The following is a 19,572-nucleotide window of genomic DNA, read 5'->3' on the forward strand; positions in this document are numbered from 1 at the left end:
CTGGCGGAATGGTGAACTTTCTGCTCAGGAATGCAGAAGCAGTTACTGAAGATGGCAGAGTGTTTGACAGAGAGCTCCCGCTTCTATTTACTTGGGGACAGTTGCAGAAGCAATAATAATAACCATATGTGAAAAGACAAATACAAACAGAAAATAAGGGGTTTTCATTCTCCCAGTGGAAAATAAGGGAGAAGGCTTCCTCCCTCCACTGTTCTTTCAGAATTCACTTTAGACAACTTGTAATTTTTTTCCCTGTCTCTTTGAAAAGTAGGTAAATCAAGGATGTGTCTTCAGGGGAAGCCATCTCTTTGGAAAGGTAACCATTAAGGGACATCACCCCTCTTTCCCAGTTTCCTGCAAAGAGATTAGCATAACTTGAGGGATCCTGCCGTGAAGATATTAGAAAATTAGCAATTTTATCCTGGAAACAGGAAGGTAATGGTCTGTATCCATTCAGCTTTATAAAGGGTCAAATTCCTTTTTGACTCTGCAATCTCTTTAGCGGATTGACTGTGATGCATCACATTCTGGTTTAACGTGTATTCAAGAGTAAGACTTTTCTTTCTCTTTTATTCTCGTGGAGAGGTTTTCTGAGTTGGGAGTAGACTTTGGTTTTAGTAACTTTTCCTCAACATGTGTAACACTACTTTGTTACCTCATGGCACTTACAATGTTCATGGAAACCCTGATGACATAGTGGTTGAGTTCGGCTGCCAACCAAAAGGTCGACAGTTCGAATCCACCAGGCGCTCCTTGGAAACCCTATGGGCACAGTTCTACTCTGTCCTATAGAGTTGCTATGAATCGACCCGATGGCAACAGGTTTGGTTTTGGATAACGTTAATGTGCATTAGCTCATTTAGCCTTGAGTCCCCTAAGTAGGGTGGGGAGGCTGGGTCTCAGCCCCACCAACCCAAGGAACTTCCGACTCATAGCGACCCTACAGGACAGAGAAGAACTACCCCATAGGGTTTCCAAGGCTGTGATCTTTACAGAAGCAGACTGTCACATCTTTCTCTTGTGGAGCAGCTGGCGGGTTCGAACCGCTGACCTTTTGGTTAGGAGCCAAGCGTTTAACCATTGCACCACCAGGGTGCCTTCTACTAGCCTGTCCTTTTGGAGCAGGGATCTGCAAACAATGACCTGAAGCTGAATCTGGCCCACTACCGGTTTTTGTACAGCCTGTGAGCTAAGAATGGCTTTCCGTTTTTAAATGGTGGGGGGGGGGGGGGGGGAGCGCGGGAGATCAAAAGAAGAATAACTCTTAATGACAAGGAAAATTATATGAGATGGAAATTTTAGTATCCACAATAAAAGTTTTATTGGAACAGGGTCCCGCCCATTTATTTATGTGTTGTCTATTGCTACAAAGGCCGACCGGACCAGAGCAGTCGCGACAGAGACTGTACAGGCCCGCAAAGTTGAAAAGATTTACTTTACAAAGGTTGTTGACCCCTGCTTTAGAGCACCACTTTCTTTCATTTCTCAAAACCAACCAATGAGCCTTGTATTTAGAGAACGGAAACAGACGCAGCCCTGCTTGTACCCAGGGGTCATAATCCTGGTGAGGAACTAGAGCTTCTCACTGGTTTCTACATCTGCTGAAAACTCTCCAACATCTGCCCAATGTCCTCGGAACAACATTTAAGCTCTTAACCAACTATCTCCCCACTAGAGCTTGCATTCTCTTCAAAATCAGTTGCCCTGGAGTCGATTCCGACTCCTGGTGACCCCACGTGTGTCAGAGAATTGTGTTCCATAAGGTTTTCGATGACTAATTTTTCAGAAATAGATCGCCAGGCCTTTCTTCCAAGGTACCTGTGGGCAGACTTGAACCACCAACTTTCAGGTAGTAGTCCAGTGCTAAACCATGTGCACCACCCAAGGACTTGTGCCTTCTCTTTAGGCAGGGACGAAAATGTCTTGTCCCATGCCCACACCCCCTACACCTTTTAAGTGGCACACTGCAACACAGCAAGCAATTTATTTATGTGACAAACAATTGTATTCTGCTTAGGACTTGTTAGGCTCTGCCCTAAGCCCTTTATAGTTCTCAGCTCATTTAATTCTCATTGTAACCCTATGCGGTGAGTGCTATTATCCATCACCATCTTCCTTTTGACGCATTGCATTGGGCAAATCTGCTGCAAAGGACCTCTTAAGTGTTGAAAAGCAAAGATGTCACTTCTAAGACTAAGGTGTGCCTCATTCAAGCCATGGTGTCTCCAATTGCCTCATATGCATGTGGAAGCTGGAAAATGAAAAAGGAAGACCAAAGAATTGATGCCTTTGAATTGTGGTATTGGCAAAGAATTCTGAATATACCACGGACTGCCAAAAGAACGAACAAATCTGTCATGGAAGAAGTACAACCAGAATGCTCCTTAGAAGCACTGATGGTGAGACCGCGTCTTACATACTTTGGACATGTTGTTAGGAGAGATCAGTCCCCAGAGAAGGACATCATGCTTGGCAGAGTACAGGGTCAGCGGAAAAGGGGAAGACCCTGAACGAGGTGGATTGACACAGTGGCTGCAACAATGGGCTCAAGCATAACAGCAATTGTGAGGATGGCACAGGACCGGGCAGTGTTTCGTTCTGTGGTACATGGGGTCGCTATGAGTCGGAACTGACTCGATAACACCTAACAACAACAATCTTCCTTTTACAGAAAACAACCGGAGGTCAGAGAGGCTGAGCCACCTGCCCAAGATCACGAAGGTATCAAGTGGCGGAGGCAGGATTTCATCTTGTGTAGCTGTGACCCTAGTACTCCCCAGCATATTCTCTCCTTTTTCAAAACGGGCGACTGAGAGCTTGACATAACTAACACCATGATGAACCTGTAAGTTTTTCTCCTTCCTCTGCCTGCCTCCTCCTTCACAGACCTCTGTTAAAGACTTTGTTTTTGTTTTTTTAAGACTTTGTTTTGACCTAATGACTTTGTTTTAATCTGATGCAACTAAGTTTGTTTTGTTCTGTCAGACCACCTGTGACTTAACAACCCCCACAGGAAAATTAGAGCCCGGGTATCTGATACGTGTATCTTTAGCCTAATAAAAGAGATGTCTGGCAGGTATCTTTTGTCACTGTCCTGTAATGAATAACTCCTCTTGACCATACCTCTGGCCAAGTAACTACAAAGACACTTGTAACTCTTGTGAGATTCTATATAAGCTCTAACGTAAAACTGCTCTTTGGGACTCCATAGAGACAGCCTGTGCTGCTGCTGGATCCCCGGTGATGTATACGTCTTCTGAATAAACTTTGTCACTCTTTCTGACTTGGAGTACATTTCATAGGCTCGACTGCTCCACGGCACAGACCCTAATGGGGTAACAGACCCAAGCTCCGCAGATTGGGCGACAAGTTGTTGTTCTTAGGTGCCGTCAAGTCCCTTCCGACTCATAGCGACCCTATATGACGGAGTAGAACTGCCCCATAGAGTTTCCTAGGCTGTAATCTTTACAGGAGCAGACCGCCAGGTCTTTCTCCCGAAGAGCTGCCCATGGGTTTGAACCACCAACCTTCCCGGTTCACAGCCGAGTGCTTAACCGTTGCGCCACCAGGGCCCATAGGGTAACAAGTAGACGCGAGTTGGAGACAAGTTTCCCAGGGGCTTCTCTCCTGGCCTGCCTTCCCCCTCTCCTTCCCGCGCACTTTTCCAAAGCCTGGAGGGGGCACTCGCGGGAGGACACCGAGGCCGGGAGAGGCGGAGGGCGGGGCGAGAGGACCCGCGCATTGTCAATAAAGGAGTGTCGCCCCGGCCCAGGGCCCCCAAGCTGGAGCCTCCCGCCTCCCCTCCAACGCCCGCCCCCGAGAAGCGCTGAGTCACGCTGGGGCGGCGCCCAGGCTTCCAGCCCTGCCTCCCCGCTCGGCGTCCGCGCTCCCGGCTTCCCGCGCCCCGCCTGCAGCCCCACACCCCCACCCCGCAAGCCGTCCGACCGCCGTGAGTACCCGCGTCCCCAAGGCGGGCCCCCGCACCCGCAGGCCTGGGCTGGGAAGTGCTGGTGACCAGTTTGCAGGCGTCCCGCCTTTTCCAGCCCGCTGTAGACTCCTAGGGAGATGGCAGGAGATGCTTGAATAAGAGTGCTTTGAAATTTTGGGGGAAGGTGGGGGGACGGCGTTTCCTTTTGCAAAGCACTGAGATCGGTTAAGTACCTCATCAGTTGTTTACGTGCGTACGCACTAATTGTAGGAGTCTGGAAGGACCCAGAAATAGTCCAGGTGGGAGTAGAAGGCTTTCTAGATGCTTGTATGAAGGTGGTGACAGTTCTGTCCCGCGTTGAGTATTAAGCTCATTTCTATGTCCACAGTCCATCCCCAATACATGCTTGTGTTGTTGTTATTGGGTGCTGTGGAGTTGATCTCAACTCACAGCGATCCTATGTGACAGAGTAGAACAGTCCCATAACCAAAACCAAACCAAACCCAGTGCCGTCGAGTCGATTCCGACTCACAGCGACCCTATAGGACAGAGTAGAACTGCCCCATAGTTTCCAAGGAGCGCCTGGCGGATTCGAACTGCCAGCTCTTTGGTTAGCAGCCGTAGCACTTAACCACCGTGCCCCCAGGGTTTCCTAACAGTCCCATAGCGTCTTCGAAATTGTAATCTTTTCTGGAGCAGATCACCAGGTTTTTCTCCCAGAGCCGCTGGGTGCGTTTGAACCACCAGCCTTTCGGTTAGCAGCCAAGCATTTAATCTTCGCTGCCATCATGTTGCCTACTCCCAGGAGGGCACATTTTAGGATAGGCCTCTACCAGTTGGAGGGTAGTGCGGAGTAGAGCCCGCCTAAAAGCACCTAACATTCACGTTTTTGAGGCAGGCAGTCTTGTCATCCCCATTTTACAGATGGGAAAACAGAGGCACGGAGTGCCTTAGGTCACACAACTGGTATGTGGTGAAGCTGGCATGCAAACCCAGGCTTGCCTGGCTCCAGAGTCTGTGCTTCTTGCTAAAAGCACCTCTCTTGGTTTCGGTAGTAATCTTTGAAAGAATTGGCTAGATTTCAGCTGAAGAGATTCAGGGGATTGGAGGTTTTCCAGTTGCCTTTGAGTTGATTTTGACTCAATGGCAGCCCCATGTGTGTCAGAGTAGAACTGCATTCCATAGGGTTTTCAGTGGCTGATTTTTTCAGAAGTACATGGCCAGGCCTTTCTTCTGAGGCATCTTTGGGTGGACTCGAACTTTTTGGTTAGCAGCCGAGCACATTAACTGTTTATACCACCCAGGGATTGAGTGTACTATCCACAAACACTTGAAGTGGAAAAGGGATTATACTTGCTTTGTGATATTCCACTGGGTAGAACTTAAGCCATTGCTGTTGAATTGATAAGACCCCAAAATTGGAAACACTCTTGAGTAATAAACAGATGCATTGTCAAGGGTAGCTCCCCCTTGAGTTGCCTGTGTTCTAGAGGTCTTCATGAGGAAGTTCAAAGAGTCTATGCCAGAAAAATTGGCCTTGAACTTCAGGGATAAATGGGTCTTTGAATTCAATGACTCTCAGAACTTCTTTTCAATGCCCAGATTTTTGGCATATCCTGGTGAGAGCCAAGGAGTCCTGGTAGTGAAGTGGTTAAGCGCTCGGCTGCTAACTAAAAGGTCGGTGATTTGAACTCACGAACTGTAAAGCTTACAGCCTTGGAAACCCTATGGGGCTGTTCCACTCTGTCCTGTAGGGTTGCTATGAGTGGGAATTGACCTGACAGCAAAGGGTTTGGGTTTTGGTTGGTGAGAGCCACGAGCCTCTTGCTTTTTCTGTTTTCCCTTTGTCTTCACACAAAACTGCCATCTCTCAGCCTCACTGGTAGCCCCAACCAGTGGAGGGATGGGGAATGGCTGTCAAGAGATTTCAATGAGATAAGGCAGAGAAAGTGCTTGTTGAGGTCCTTGGTAAGTGCCCACCAGAGCTGTTACCGCTAACACTTGTGCAAGAAGGCTGTAAAATTACATGAGATAACAATTGGAAATAATCCTGCAATGCTTGGCGCCTTGGAAGTACTCATACATGTTTGCCATCGTTATTCTTGTTCTAAATCACTGAGCCCAGGTTCTGTACATAGGAAGCACTCAAGGAATTGTAGGTGTTACGATTTTTGGCACAGTCTGATTTTAATACCCTCTGTTTTTTATTTCTTGGATGTTTCCCCCTTTCTGATGTCTTCTTTTTGATGCTCCCCCTTCCCCTCTCCGTCCTCTACAGTTAAGCAGCAGAACACCGTCTTTTCAGAGCCTTGGACATGGGGTCCTCCAGGAAGGTTACCCTCTCGGTGCTCAGCCGGCAGCAGTCGGAAGGGGTTGGAGCGCGGGTCCGCAGAAGCATCGGCAGACCCGAGGTATGCTGGTTGGGGGGCTGTTTCATGCTTTCTTGGCAGAAGAGACTTTGGAATGCTGAGGGTGACTTGGGAAGAGAGGACCTAGACAGTTATGAGCTGCCCTGTGGGGCGGCATAGGGGCCACCTCGAAACTTAGTGACTGGGACCCCACGCAGACCAGCCTCAGCCTCAGACGGGATTTCTGGAGCGTGAATACAGATGTCCTGGGCAGAGGTGCAGCAGAGCTTCATGGAGAAAGTATCCCCATGTCTCTTTGCACACCCCTGCTTTCCCCAGGGCAGACCTGCTCTCTGCTTCAGCAAACGTGCCTGCCCCCAAGTTTGCATGCCCACATCTCAAAGCACCAGGGGGTAACTCTGGGACCCAATTCCAGATTCCCAGGAGAGAGACTCTAATTGGCTTGGCTCCTGTCAGGTCTCCATCCCTGGCCAATCCACCGTGGTCAGGGATTTGGAATTATGGAGAGGCTGCTGGAACCCAACTCTGTGGACCTCTAGAGGGTGGAAGGTAGATGGGAGACTGGCTCTGAGAGGAGGCGATTGTAGGTTAGGTAGACATCTTTCAACATTAGAGAACTTTTTCATTTGAATAATAGGGGGGCCTTGGGATTGTGGGAAAGAAAATCCCTGTGGACAAAAGGATATCCGACTCATGGCGACACCACGTTACAGAATAGAACTGCCCCATAGGGTTTTCTTGGCTGTAATCTTTACGGGAGCAGATCAACAGGCCTTTCTTCCGCGTTGCCGATGGGTGGGTTTGAACAGCCAACCATTGGTTAGTAGTTGAGCTGATTGCACCACCCAGGAACCTCTAGTGGTGGTCATAGCCCCAGGAATAGAGAGTCCTGTGCCATCCTAGATTCTGAAAAGAGCCTTCAAATAAAGGAAAAAATGTATTAGGGAAATGAATTCCAATTTGAAACATGAGGCTGACTTGTTCCTCTTCTCACTCCCTGTTCTTGTATTCTCATACTACTTGGTTTCTAGATCTCAGCTTTATACCACCTGTTCCATAAGGGCTATTTCCCCCTCTTTTTTTTATAGAAAAATCTTTTGAAAGTGTTCATTGGGTTTTAAAAATCTCCTGACTTTCCTGGAAGTACCGCCCTACTGTGTGGATGGATCTAGTGCTGATTGGGATGTCAAGGCAGGGAGAGGACTATGTCAACCCAACTCTATAGCAGCCCCATCAGGCCTCTCCCGTGTGTGCCCCTCCCATTTCGCTTCCCACATTAGCGTCCTATTTACCCAGGAATGTCTTTTGAGGTCCGTCAAACATTACTTTCCAAAGGATATGCACAAACAGGATTATTCTAATAGCTCAATGCACGGTGGACACTGGGGAGAGCCAGGTGGACGTGGTGTCATGTTCTACCAGGCCACATCACTGACAGAATAATTGCTGACACCCTAAAGCCACCAGCCAGTAAATCCGTTGTCGCGTTTTGAGGGTAGCTAATACTTTAATTCCTCCATCTGTCCGGAACACATCTGCTGAGGGGTTCTTGATTTTTTTTTTGTCTTGTGAACTCCTTTGGTCATCTGGTGAAACCTATCTATTCTGGCTCAAAATAATATTTTTAAACGCAGAAAATGAATTACAGGGGACTACCAAGGAAAACTGGGTAATATCGTTAACAAAATATTTTTTAAAAATCTCCATCTGGTGATCTTACATTAAAAATCAAGGTGTGGTGTCTGTTGTGATAACTTAAAGCTATGAGGAATGTGAATGACGATCCTTCAGCATGCCTGCAACAACTGTAATGTGATATGAAAATATTTTTGATTTCTGTTGGTGACAAAGTCGCAGGTAACCCATTGCCATCGAGTCAATCGTGACTCATAGCGACCCTATAGGACAGCGTAGAACTGCCCCATGAGGTTTACAAGAATCGGCTGGTGGATTCGGACCACCGACCTTTTGGTTAGCAACCGAGCTCTTATCCATTGCACCACCAGGGCTCCAAGTCACAGGTACTGGTCATTTAATGTGGTTTGTTGACTACATTCATAATTGAAGAAAATGGTTTGTGAAAATTTCAGTTAGAGGTTAGTGAAAATGAAGATATGTTTTTCCATCCATGTTTACATCCACCGCCCCCTACCCCCAATTCTGTCCATGGTTCCGGTTAAGAGTCCTGGCTGAAGACCTGTGCTGTAAAGACCCCCGTATTCTACTAATCAGAGGGTCTTCTATGTCCCAGGTATGCCTCTATCCTAAGGAAAGAAGAAACTGATGAGAATTATTCTCAATCCCATCATCCTATTAAGGCAGTGGGTGTTTCCTTTTTCGCCATGGAATTGTATATTTTATATTATGAGGATTATGTAGAATAAACCATTTTGTGTCCTGATTTTTTAAAGTAACATTTTGTTGTGCTTTTGGTGAAAGTTTACAGAGCAAATTAGGTTCCCATTTGACAATTTCTACACAAGTCGTTCAGTGACATGCGTCTTTTACGATGTGTCAGCATTCTCTTTAGTTGTATTCTGGTTGTTCCATTTCTAGTACTTGAGTTTCCCTGCCTCCTTATTTTCTCATCTTTTGCTTTAGAGTAATTGTTGACCTTTTGGTCTCATACAGATGGTTTTTTAAGGGAGCCTCGTCCTCACGGGTGATATCCTTTATTTTGTGTGCCAGTCTGTTATTTCGCTAAAAGGTGACCTCAGGATAGTTTCGGCTCAAGGTTTCAGGGAGTCCTCTAGTCTCAACTGGTCTGATTTTTTTTTAAATTTAACATGCTAGGATAAGCACTTCTCATGTTGTTATAAATTCTTCATAAACTGCATTTTAATAGCTATGCAATATTCCATTGTATGGCCATATCATTATTCACTTATTCATGGCCCCATTTTTGACCATTTATGTTGTTACTATTATTTTTAGGACTGTGCACGCTGTGAACTTGCCAAAAAGGTAGACCCCCTCACTTTTCCATCAACAGAGAATGAAAGAGTCTCTCTAACTTCAAGGAATTTACTTTTCAGAATCTCTGCACCAAGGCTTACGTCTCTGATGTGTCTGATATGTCTCATAAACTTTGGACCCCAAAGCTATTCTAGCAGAAAATTTACAATGTTCAATATTAGTGGCCGAAGTGGTGTGTCCCTATAATTGTAAATGTGGAGGTAGAAGAGGAAATGACAGTGCTGTCACTCAGCCTTTCTGTTATGAACCATGAGAAGAGATGGAATAGGGTTGGCTCACGGAGTCCCTGGGTGGCACAGATGGTTAAATGCCCTACTATTGGCTGAAAGGTTGGTGGTTCTACCCCATCCAGAGGTGGCTTCGAAGACAGGCCTGGCGATGTGCGTCTTCTGAAAGGTCACAGCCTTGAAAACCCACAGGAGCAGTTTTACTCTCTGCACACATGGGGCCGCTGTGAGTCATAACCCGGTGGAGGGCAACCACCGCTACTAACAGAAGGGCTGGCTCACACCCTCCGTTATAGTGACACGTGGGCAGGGCCAGCCAGGCTGGAGTTGGAATGGCTCCATAGCCTGGTGCTGAATGTGGTCCATCTCTGCTCCCAGCAAGAGGGAAACCCAATGCTCATCTGGTTTTGCCACTGTGCTCCACTCTCCCTTCCACCAGACACCCCTGGGTAGGAAGTAATTTTCCTTGGACAGTTCTTGTTTTTGCTGTTTGTATTATGGAGTATTCCAAACATAAAACATAGAGAGAATAAGGATGAATCTCCATGTACCATCACCCAGCATCCACAATGATCAATTCATGGGCAGTCTTGATTCATCTCTATTTACTCCCACCCATTTCTCCCCTCAAAGTCTTTTTTTCCCCTGGTGTTTTAAATTTCTGTTTTTGTTAAAAAGTGTATAAAAATTTTAAAGTGCTACTAACGCAGTGGTTGGAGCCCTGGTGGCATAGTGGTCAAGAGATCATCCGTTAACCAGAAGGTCGGCAGTTCGAATCCACCTTGGAAACCCTATGGGGCATTTGTACTCTGTTCTATAGGGTTGCTGTGAGTCGGAATCAACTCGTCAGCCATGGGTTTGGTTTTTTTGGGGGATACATATTGTTCAGTGACATTTGTTACATATTTCACCATGTGTTAGTGTTCTCTTTATTTCCATTCTGGTTGTTTCATTTCCATTAATCTAGCTTCCCTGCCTCTCCTTGCCTTCTCATGTTTGCTTTATGGTAAATGTTGACGGTTTGGTCTCATACAGATGATTTTTTTTTAAAGAGCTTAGTACTCACTAGTGATATTGTTTATTTTATGATCCAATCTATTATTTAGCTGAAAGGTGACCTCTGGGAGTGGTTTCAGTTCCGAATTTAAAGCACATCTCAGGGCGACAGTCTCAGGGTTCCTCTAGTCTCTACCAGTCCAGTAAGTCTGGCCTTTTTTAGGAATTTTAGTTTCATTTTACATTTTTCTTCCATTTTATCTGGAAGCATCTATTGTGTCCCTGGTCAGAATGGCCAGTAGTGGTAGCTGGGCACCATCTAGTTCTTCTGGTCCCAGGATATATGAGGACGCAGTTTATGTGGGCTCTTGGCCCTGATGAGTAGTTTCTGTTTTGAGTCTTTGGTTTCCTTCTTTCTCTTTTGCTCCAGGCAAGTAGAGACCAATAGTTGTATCTTAGGTGGCTGCTCGCAAGCTTTTAAGACCCCAGATGCCACTCACCAAACTGGAATGCAGAACATAAACTTTTAGAAACTGTGTTGTGCTGATTGACTGAGTTTCCCATGAGACTATGGTCCTAAACCTTCAAACCCAGTAAACCTGTCTTTCGAGATGTTCGGTTATATCTGTTCCCCCTATGTACTTTATTGTATATGTGAATATATATGCAGCATACACAAACATGTATATACACATGCCTGAAGATACTATAGGGTCGCTATGAGTTTGAATCGACTCAACGGCAACAGGTTTAGTTTTAAAGACACACCTATACGTGCACATGTGTATCTCATATCCACCTTCCTAAACACATACCTGCATACTTATCTACCTGTGTAACCACACACATATTTTTTGGTGTTATTGCTGTTGTTGCAAAATTGTATATGGTATAGCATTTACTACGAAGTCCCTTATTCTGCATACTTTCTAGTGTCATCATTTACCTTGGTCAAGTTACGCAGACTTCATTCACCCGCATTCGGTATTGCCTTTCCCATCGCCAAAAATAACAAGTGTCTGCTATCTAGAAAGTGATTCCCCTTCCCTCCCTGTCACAGTCTTTTTGAAGTGAACCCCAGTCGTCAAATTATTCCATTTATAAATATTTTAGTTTGTCTGCCTAAAAGATTAGAACTTAAAAAAAATATAACCACGATCTCATTATCACACCTAAAAATTAAAAGAATTCCTTAATATCATTGAAGGAGCCTGGATGGCATAGCGATTAAGAGCTCAGCTGCTAACCAAAAGATTGGCAGCTCAAGTCTACCAGCTGCTCCTTGGAAACCCTGTGGGCAGTTCTGCTCTGTCCTGTAGGGTTGCTATGAGTTGGAACCAACTGAAGGGCACATAACAACAGCAACAGCATTGACTAATCTTGGTCCTGACTGATACAACCTCTGTAGATGGCGCTGTCCATTTTCCAGGTCTTTATGTGCTGAATCAAGGCAAAGGAGCCTAGAGTCGTAGCTCATGATCACTCAAGGCTATATCTGGATCTCAGTCAGGGCTAAGTGCTGGCCGTTTCCTTCTAGCTTCTCACTGTTGGCCCCAGGCTAGAGGCTGAGAAAGCCCGGGAGGTAGTCTGCCTTGTGTTGATGTAGGCTGGGGTATTGGGAAGGGGGAGGTTTCATCTGACTCTAGGCTTCTGCTGTAGGTATTATTGCCCTTATATCAGTTAGCGTCAGGTTCAACTGTGTGTAACAGAAAACAGCCTCCAAAACCAAAGGCTTCCACATGTAAGGGTGTGTGTTTCTCTTTTATAAACCCAAAAGTAAGCAGTCTAGGTGGGCTTGACGGCTCCACAATTATGAGGCTTAGTCAAAACATTTTAGAAAGTTAGAATTCTCACAGGAATCAGATCATGTCTTCAGGTAAACCAAAACCAACCCTGCTGCCATGGAATCGATTCCAACTCATAGCGACCCTATAGGACGGTGTAGAACTGCCCCATAGGGTTTCCAAGGAGTGGCTGGTAGATTCGAACTGCGGATCTTTTGGCTACCAGCTGAGCTGTTATAACCACTGTGCCACGAGGGCTCCATTGTTAATATTTAACATGTTGTTGAATGTTTGCTGAATTCTTAGAGAATAATGGGAACCTTCTAGCACCCTGCAAGTAACATGTTAGTACAATAGTCTAATGCAAGATATGTCGCTTGTTGGAGGAAGAGTATCTCTTACACATCTTCCCCATCCGCTAGCCAGAGAAACAGCTCACCCCTCCAACTCTTGCCTCAACTGGCCCCCTGGCTGCTTCTGCAGTCTTTTCCAGGTACCGACTGAATGTGTGTCCATATGCCATTGATTGGTGACCAGAAGGATCAAATCTGTGATTGCTATATGACAAATAGTACTTCCCAAACAATAAATAACTACTGTCTTTTGGGTGGTGGATGGTGATGATGGTAGGAGTGAAAGAGGGGACCTCTTACTTTTCACGGTTTATTTGATGGCAGGATATATTTACTCATATGAAACTCTTTGATACCAAGCACTAAATATTTCCTTATCTCATCTCTTGTTGTTTTGTTGTTGTCGGCTCCAACTCATGGTGACCTTAGATACAACAGAATGAAATGTTGCCCAGTCCTGAGTCGTCTTCGTGATCTTTGCTATTTTTGAGCCCATTGTTGTGGCTATTGTATCAATCTCATAGCTGAATTGACTCAATGGCAGTGGGTTTGTTGTTGTTGTGTGCCATCAAAGCAATTCCGACTCATAGTGACCCTGTAGGACAGAGTAGAACTGCCACATAGGGTTTCCAAGGTTGTAATCTTTACTGAAGCAGACTGCCACATCTTTCTCCCACAGAGCAGTTGGTGAGTTCCAGCCACCGACTTGGTTAGCAGCCAAGCATTCAACCCCTACAGCACCAGGGCTCCTTAACAACAACAGCTTCTGTTATATTCCTTGTCTTGCTGAATGGCCCTACGTCCACTCAGGCACCATAGGTAGAAACTTGGGACTCATCTAATGCTCTTCTTTTTGCGTCTGTCGTTCTCTATCACTATTGCCATTTCCTTAGTCCTGCCCTTTGTCCTTGCCCGGACTATATTGCCTTCTAAATAGACTCTCTGTTTCCTGTCTCTTCCTTTTGCAGCCCATCTTCCACATGCGTGCTAGAGTGATCTTTCTAAATCTGATCATCTCAACCTCTGATTAAAATCCATCACCTTCAGGACAAAACCCAACTCCTTCATGACTTGACATCTGTCTTTGGCCCATCCCTCATCACAGTTGTATCTTTTGCCCCAATAGAGTAGCGTCTTTGCAGTTCTTCAAATATGCCAAGCTGGTTCTTTGCTCTTCTACCTGGAATATCCTTCCCTCCCTTCTCACTCTTCTTCTTGATTAACTCTTGCATGTAATACAAGACCCAGCTTAAAGGATACTTCTCTGTTAGAGCCTTCCCTGAACCTACCCCGCTTTCATATATGTTTAGTTGTCTTTCTCCAGAACGTTTATCATGACATTGCAGTAATTGATTTTCTAGTCTGTTCTCCATGAAATTAGGAATCTGTTTAGGATACAGACCGCATCTTGTTTGTGTTTGGCTGTTTAGATCTCAGGTGATGGATGAAATGTTTGCCCACACCTGCGCTTCTTATAAAATGTCAACTTTCTGACTTAATTAGTGGATCTGTGTGTGTGTGTGTGTGTGTATGTATGGGTAAGGAGTTCTTTCCTAAAAGCGATTTTCATTGCAAAAGGTGCTCATTGACTATGTAGTTTTCAGTGAGGTTTCCTAGATGTGTTGGTGAATATAGCCCCCAGTAGTGAGCCCTGGTGGCACAATGATTAAGCGCTTGGCTGCTAACTGAAAGGTTGGCAGTTCGAACCCACATAGTGGTGAAAGACTTTGTGATCTGCTTTCGTAAAGATACAGTCAAGAAAACCCTCTGGGGCAGTTCTGCTCTGTCACATGGGGTCGCTCTGAGTTGAAATTGACTCAACAGCATACACCAATAACAACAACCACAAATGTGGCATAAAAGGTATATCTAATCTGCTGAATTTTATTTTTATTTCAGTTAAAAAACCTGGACCCGTTTTTACTGTTTGATGAATTTAATGGCGGTAGACCAGGTGGATTTCCTGATCATCCACATCGAGGCTTTGAAACAGTAAGTAAAATAATTTGATTGCAAAAGTGTCTATTTTAAAAATCACCTCTGTTCTTTAATAATCACTTTTAATAGAAAATAAAATTTTAGAAGCAGTGAATGATAGGCTAAAATTAATTTATAATTTGCTGGCTATAGACTGGCTACTATAGAATTTTAATATCTATTTTAAAAGAAGTATATAAACAAACAGAAAAGCCAAACCAGTTGCTGTTGTGCCGATTTCTTCAAGGCATGTCCCTGAAGCACGTCCCTGAGGCACCTCTGGGTGGGTTTGAACCACCAACCTTTCAGTTAGTAGTCAAGTGCATAAGCAATTGTGTCAGCTAGGGACCCCCTTAAATGAAGTGCCGCAGGAGAAACACCTATTTGAACAGTTAATAAAGGGCAAGAATTGGCTTCTTAAAATATGAACATAATGAAAATAACCTATTGTGGGTAGAAGAAACTGTTTAGGATGTGATTAAAATAATTTTATGTAGAAAACTTTCATTTTTGGGCAAGAATATTTAGAAAATTTAAACTTCAGGTAGTACAATATTATAAGCCCAAAAAGAGAATCCAAGAATACTGTGAGTATTTAAACTCAGCTCTATGGAATTTGAGAACCAAGAGACTGAAATACAACTTAAAGTGAGGATTTTAAAGACAAACACAAATTTATAAATTTAATTTTAAAATGTAGAGATTCTGCTGAACATTTATTTTCAATTTTAGTTAGAGAAGGAAATAAAAATATGTAATATAATATTGTGGCCCCTGAAAAGAGTCCCATTCTCCACCAGTACATGTGTCCTGGGAAAGTTACTTCCTGTTTAGAAAGTTTAGCTGTCTGCCTGTGAGAACAACCTGTGTTCCTAGGAAACAGACCAGGCCTTATTAAAGGTTTCTTATACTTGTAAAACCAATTAGTGAACAAGCAAGTATTTACTGAAGGCTGCTGGTGTGCAAGCTTTGGAGTAGGGTGAGCTTTCTTATGTTGGGGTGCTTGTTTGTGTGTCGGGAGTGTAGGTAGAAGGCGGAGGGAGGGTGGCTAAAGGACAAAGAGGCAAGGTTCCTCTTGCCTCCAGACTGCAGTCTAGTTGAGGAGGCGAAGGATGGACAGATACAGAGTTAACCTCACAGTGAGAAGGTGGAATGAACCAAGACACTTCTGGAGACCAGCTCAGGGTAATTGGACCAGTCCCCGTTTTCTACTTAGCAATTCATCTTCCAGTTCACTTCTCTGCTGACACATTGGTGCTGTGCCTTGCCTTAAAGCAATAATGTAAGCCATTCCTTTCACCTACCCTACACCCTTACTAGGAGTCCTGGGTGGTGCAAACAGTTAACCTACTTATTTGCTAACTGAAAGGTTGGTAGTTCAAGCCCACCCAGAGGCACCTCAGAAGAAAGGCCTCATGATCTACTTTCAAAAAATCAGCCACTGAAAACCCTATGGAGCACACTTTTACTCTATTCAGGGCTGGATTAAGGCGTGTGAGGACCCTAAACACCGGTAGCCTGTGGTGCCCACTCTGTTCACTCACTCATTTGAATGGGATATGTGAGTTATATATATATATACATGTATATGTGCGTGTGTGTGTGTCTTAGCTATCCATGATGTAACTTCTTTTTGACTGAGACTGTTACAGCAAAGTGGCATATGCCATTTTGTTGGAATGAGATGAACTGGATTATAAAATTTTTAGTGGATGTGGGGTACTAAGATTTTCACTATATGCCACATTTTCTACAAAAAGAATATTCCACGTATTCTACAACAAAGAAAATGAGTCAGTGAACTTAGTTGTTTCAGCAATCCATGTAAAATTCTGTTGAGCTCCCACAATGAAAAATAGACTTTCACTAATTTTACTTCCAGCAGCTTATACTGCAGTTTTGATGCTTGTTTTGTAATAAACGCTGTAATTATAAATGAACAAATGAAAAAATGTCATAAAATTTGATGATCAGAAAACAAATATTACAACAAATTACTATATTTTATCATTTTTTTCTATTCTTTGCTCTCACAAATTCTTCAATGCTTTTCATCACAATTAAGCTGCCGGATAATATCTACTTCTGTACCTAATAAGGATAACAAATCAAGTCTTTCTTGAGCCATCATTGTACGTTGAGGATTTTTGAGTCTCTTTAGGGACAGAAATGGTCGTTCTGTTGTGTAGTTTGTGATCATTAAAAATAGGAATATGCGTAAAGCAGTTTCAACGTTGGGAAATACGCATTGTATTTTATCTTCTGTTATGGACTCATACGTGCCCACGTGAGTAAAATTTCTTTCCTAAATCTCTAAACTTAGTTCTCATGTAAGAATGAAATTGTCACACTTCTCGGTAAAGGTTTGTATTTTAAGTCACTGAGATAAGCCAGCTCTAATTTCTTGGATGCTTTCATGCATTTTTTATCAGGCGTGTACATATTGGAAACTCTGGTGGTGTAGTGGTTAAGTGCTACGGCCGCTAACCAAGGGGTTGGCAGTTCGAATCCGCCAGGCGCTCCTTGGAAACTCTATGGGGCAGTTCTACTCTGTCCTATAGGGTCGCTATGAGTCAGAATTGACTCGACAGCACTGAGTTTGGCTTGGTTTTTGGTATGTACATATTAAGAAGGAAAATCTATTTGAGAGAACTTCATACATTTTCACTCTACTTTTCATGTAAGAGTCAAGTGTGTCAATGATGGTGCAGTGTGCAGTTATGAGAAATTCATATCTGGCACTCAGTACTTCCTGAGCACTTCTGTCGTTTACTTCCTTTTTTCTGCTGCTTCTGTGACGGCGAAGTGCTTGATCATCAGTATTTGGCAGTATTTGTCTTGTTGCGTTTTCAGAATTTTCAAAATCTTCTCTTGAAGGATGTAAATACCCTGTTAATGACTGGTAGAGATCTGTGCATGTCTTTAAATTTTACTTCTGAATCTTGGAGAGCTTGATTGATCAAAATGCTGTAATATATTATTCCACATAGGCAACATAAATACATACTCTAATGTTTGCATTTCATTGGCAATGTTTTTAGACTCTCCTTTCTCCTTTTTTGTGTCCGGTCTTCAGCGATATTTTCTACGGCATCTAGGACCTGAGTGTACGATTCCAGGATTGCACTCATTGCTACAGCATGTGCTTCTCAAAGTGTATTAGAAAGACATTTTAATACTCGACCATTGCCTAAGTATGTTTTAAGAGCTGCCCATCAGTGACTGGAGGCGGCAAAAAATCTGTAGAGTAACTGAACAGTAGGAAAAAAATTAACTGTTTCTGGACGAGACTCTGCTGCACTACATTCTACAAGATGAAGTGAATGCGGGGCACACGGTATGAAAATGGCATATTCATTACATTCTAAAATTTTCCGTTGCATGCCTTTATAATGCCCTGACATATTGGCAGCATTGTCGTAGGACTACCCTCTGCACTTAGAAAAATCAACTGTGCATACTTCACATAAATTGTGAAGTACTTGATTTGCAATTTCCTCACCGGTATGACTTTTTAAGCTGATAAATGTAATAAATTTTTTGACAGGTTTTCTATCTGTTGGAGATAACGTATCTGAAAACAATACGTAGCCGATCTGTATGATAAAAATCAGTAGTGGAATCTACGGACAAATTGAAATATCGAGCTATACTCATTTCACTAAAAGTAGTTGATCGAATTTTATCATTTATTAAGCTTATTAATTCTTAACATGTTGTTTTCAGTATATACAATGGGTTGCCCTTTCCTGTGTTAACATATTTTGAGATGTGGCCTGCTAAAAATGGATCAACTGAGCAACAAGCTCAAGTAAACCCCCCAAATTTTCCATTTTGTGGGGACCCAGATACATCATTTCTTTCTCAAAAAGATAGTCCACGTTCAACAATTGTTACAGTGACAGCAACAATGAGTTGCAAAACATCTTTCCAATACTGATGTTCTTCATTAATTTGTGTTTCTAGTTCATGAGTGTTATGGATTGAATTGTATCCCTGCAAAATGTGTTTCAACTAGGCTAGGCCATGACATCCAGTATTGTGTGGTTGTTCTCCATTTTGTGATCTGATGTAATTTTCACATGTATTGTAAATCCTATCTCTATGATGTTAATGATGCAGGATTAGAGGTAGTTATGTTAATGAGGCAGGACACAATCTGCAGGATTAGGTTGTATCTCCAGTCAGTCTCTTTTGTGATATAAAAGAGAGGAGTAGAGAGGAGAGGGACTCATTACGACCAAGCAGTAAGAGATGGGAGCAGAGTGCGTCCTTTGGACCTATGGTCCCTGCTCTGAGAAGCGCCTAGGTCAGGGGAGGATTGATGACAAGGACTTTCCCCCAGAACCGACAGAGAGTGAAAGCCTTCCCCTGGAGCTGGTGCCCTCAATTCAGACTTCTAGCCTCCTAGACTGTGAGAGAATAAATTTCTCTTTGTTAAAGCCATCCACTTGTGGTATTTCTGTTATAGCAGCACTGGATAACTAAGACAGTGAATTAAGCCAAAACCTTGTCTACAGTTTAAATATGACAACATACAGTCTCTGTGAATTGAACTGTTTTCATGTTTATTAATCCTATTTTAGTTGCAGCAATTGCTAAATGCATCTGTAACAAATCAAGAATTAAATGATTTAGGACTGAATAGGTTGCAAACAAAACAGTATATGGAGCCGACTGATGGAGAATACAGTAGCTACTCCCTCTTAAAACTTTGACTGTTAGCTTTGCATTCTAGAAATATATTGTGGCTACAGAACCTTGTTTGCTTATCACCAGAAATTTTCTTTTTTTTTTTTTCTTCAGTTGCTCTAATGCTTTTTTTAATTGTACTTTAGATGAAGGTTTACAGAGCAGACTAGTTTCTCATCAAACAGTACATACATTGTTCTGTGACATTGGTTAACAACCCCACAACATGTCAACGCTCTCCCTTCTCAACCCTGGGTTCCCTATTACCTG

The 19,572-nt window shown here is 43.6% G+C and overlaps 1 protein-coding gene across 1 annotated transcript in view; it reads left to right on the forward strand.

Moving 5' to 3' along the window:
- Window positions 1-3,841: 3,841 nt before the first annotated feature.
- Window positions 3,842-19,572, forward strand: part of PIR (pirin) — a 125,840-nt gene continuing 110,109 nt past the window's right edge. The window contains exons 1-3 of the mRNA XM_049873394.1: window positions 3,842-3,949; window positions 6,207-6,339; window positions 14,533-14,625. Of these exons, the coding sequence (XP_049729351.1) occupies window positions 6,244-6,339; window positions 14,533-14,625 (189 nt within the window). The 5' untranslated portion in view covers window positions 3,842-3,949; window positions 6,207-6,243. The remainder of the gene's footprint in view (window positions 3,950-6,206; window positions 6,340-14,532; window positions 14,626-19,572) is intronic.

This window comes from Elephas maximus, chromosome X, assembly GCF_024166365.1.
Source record: "Elephas maximus indicus isolate mEleMax1 chromosome X, mEleMax1 primary haplotype, whole genome shotgun sequence".
In the NCBI taxonomy this organism is placed as follows: Eukaryota; Metazoa; Chordata; class Mammalia; order Proboscidea; family Elephantidae; genus Elephas; species Elephas maximus.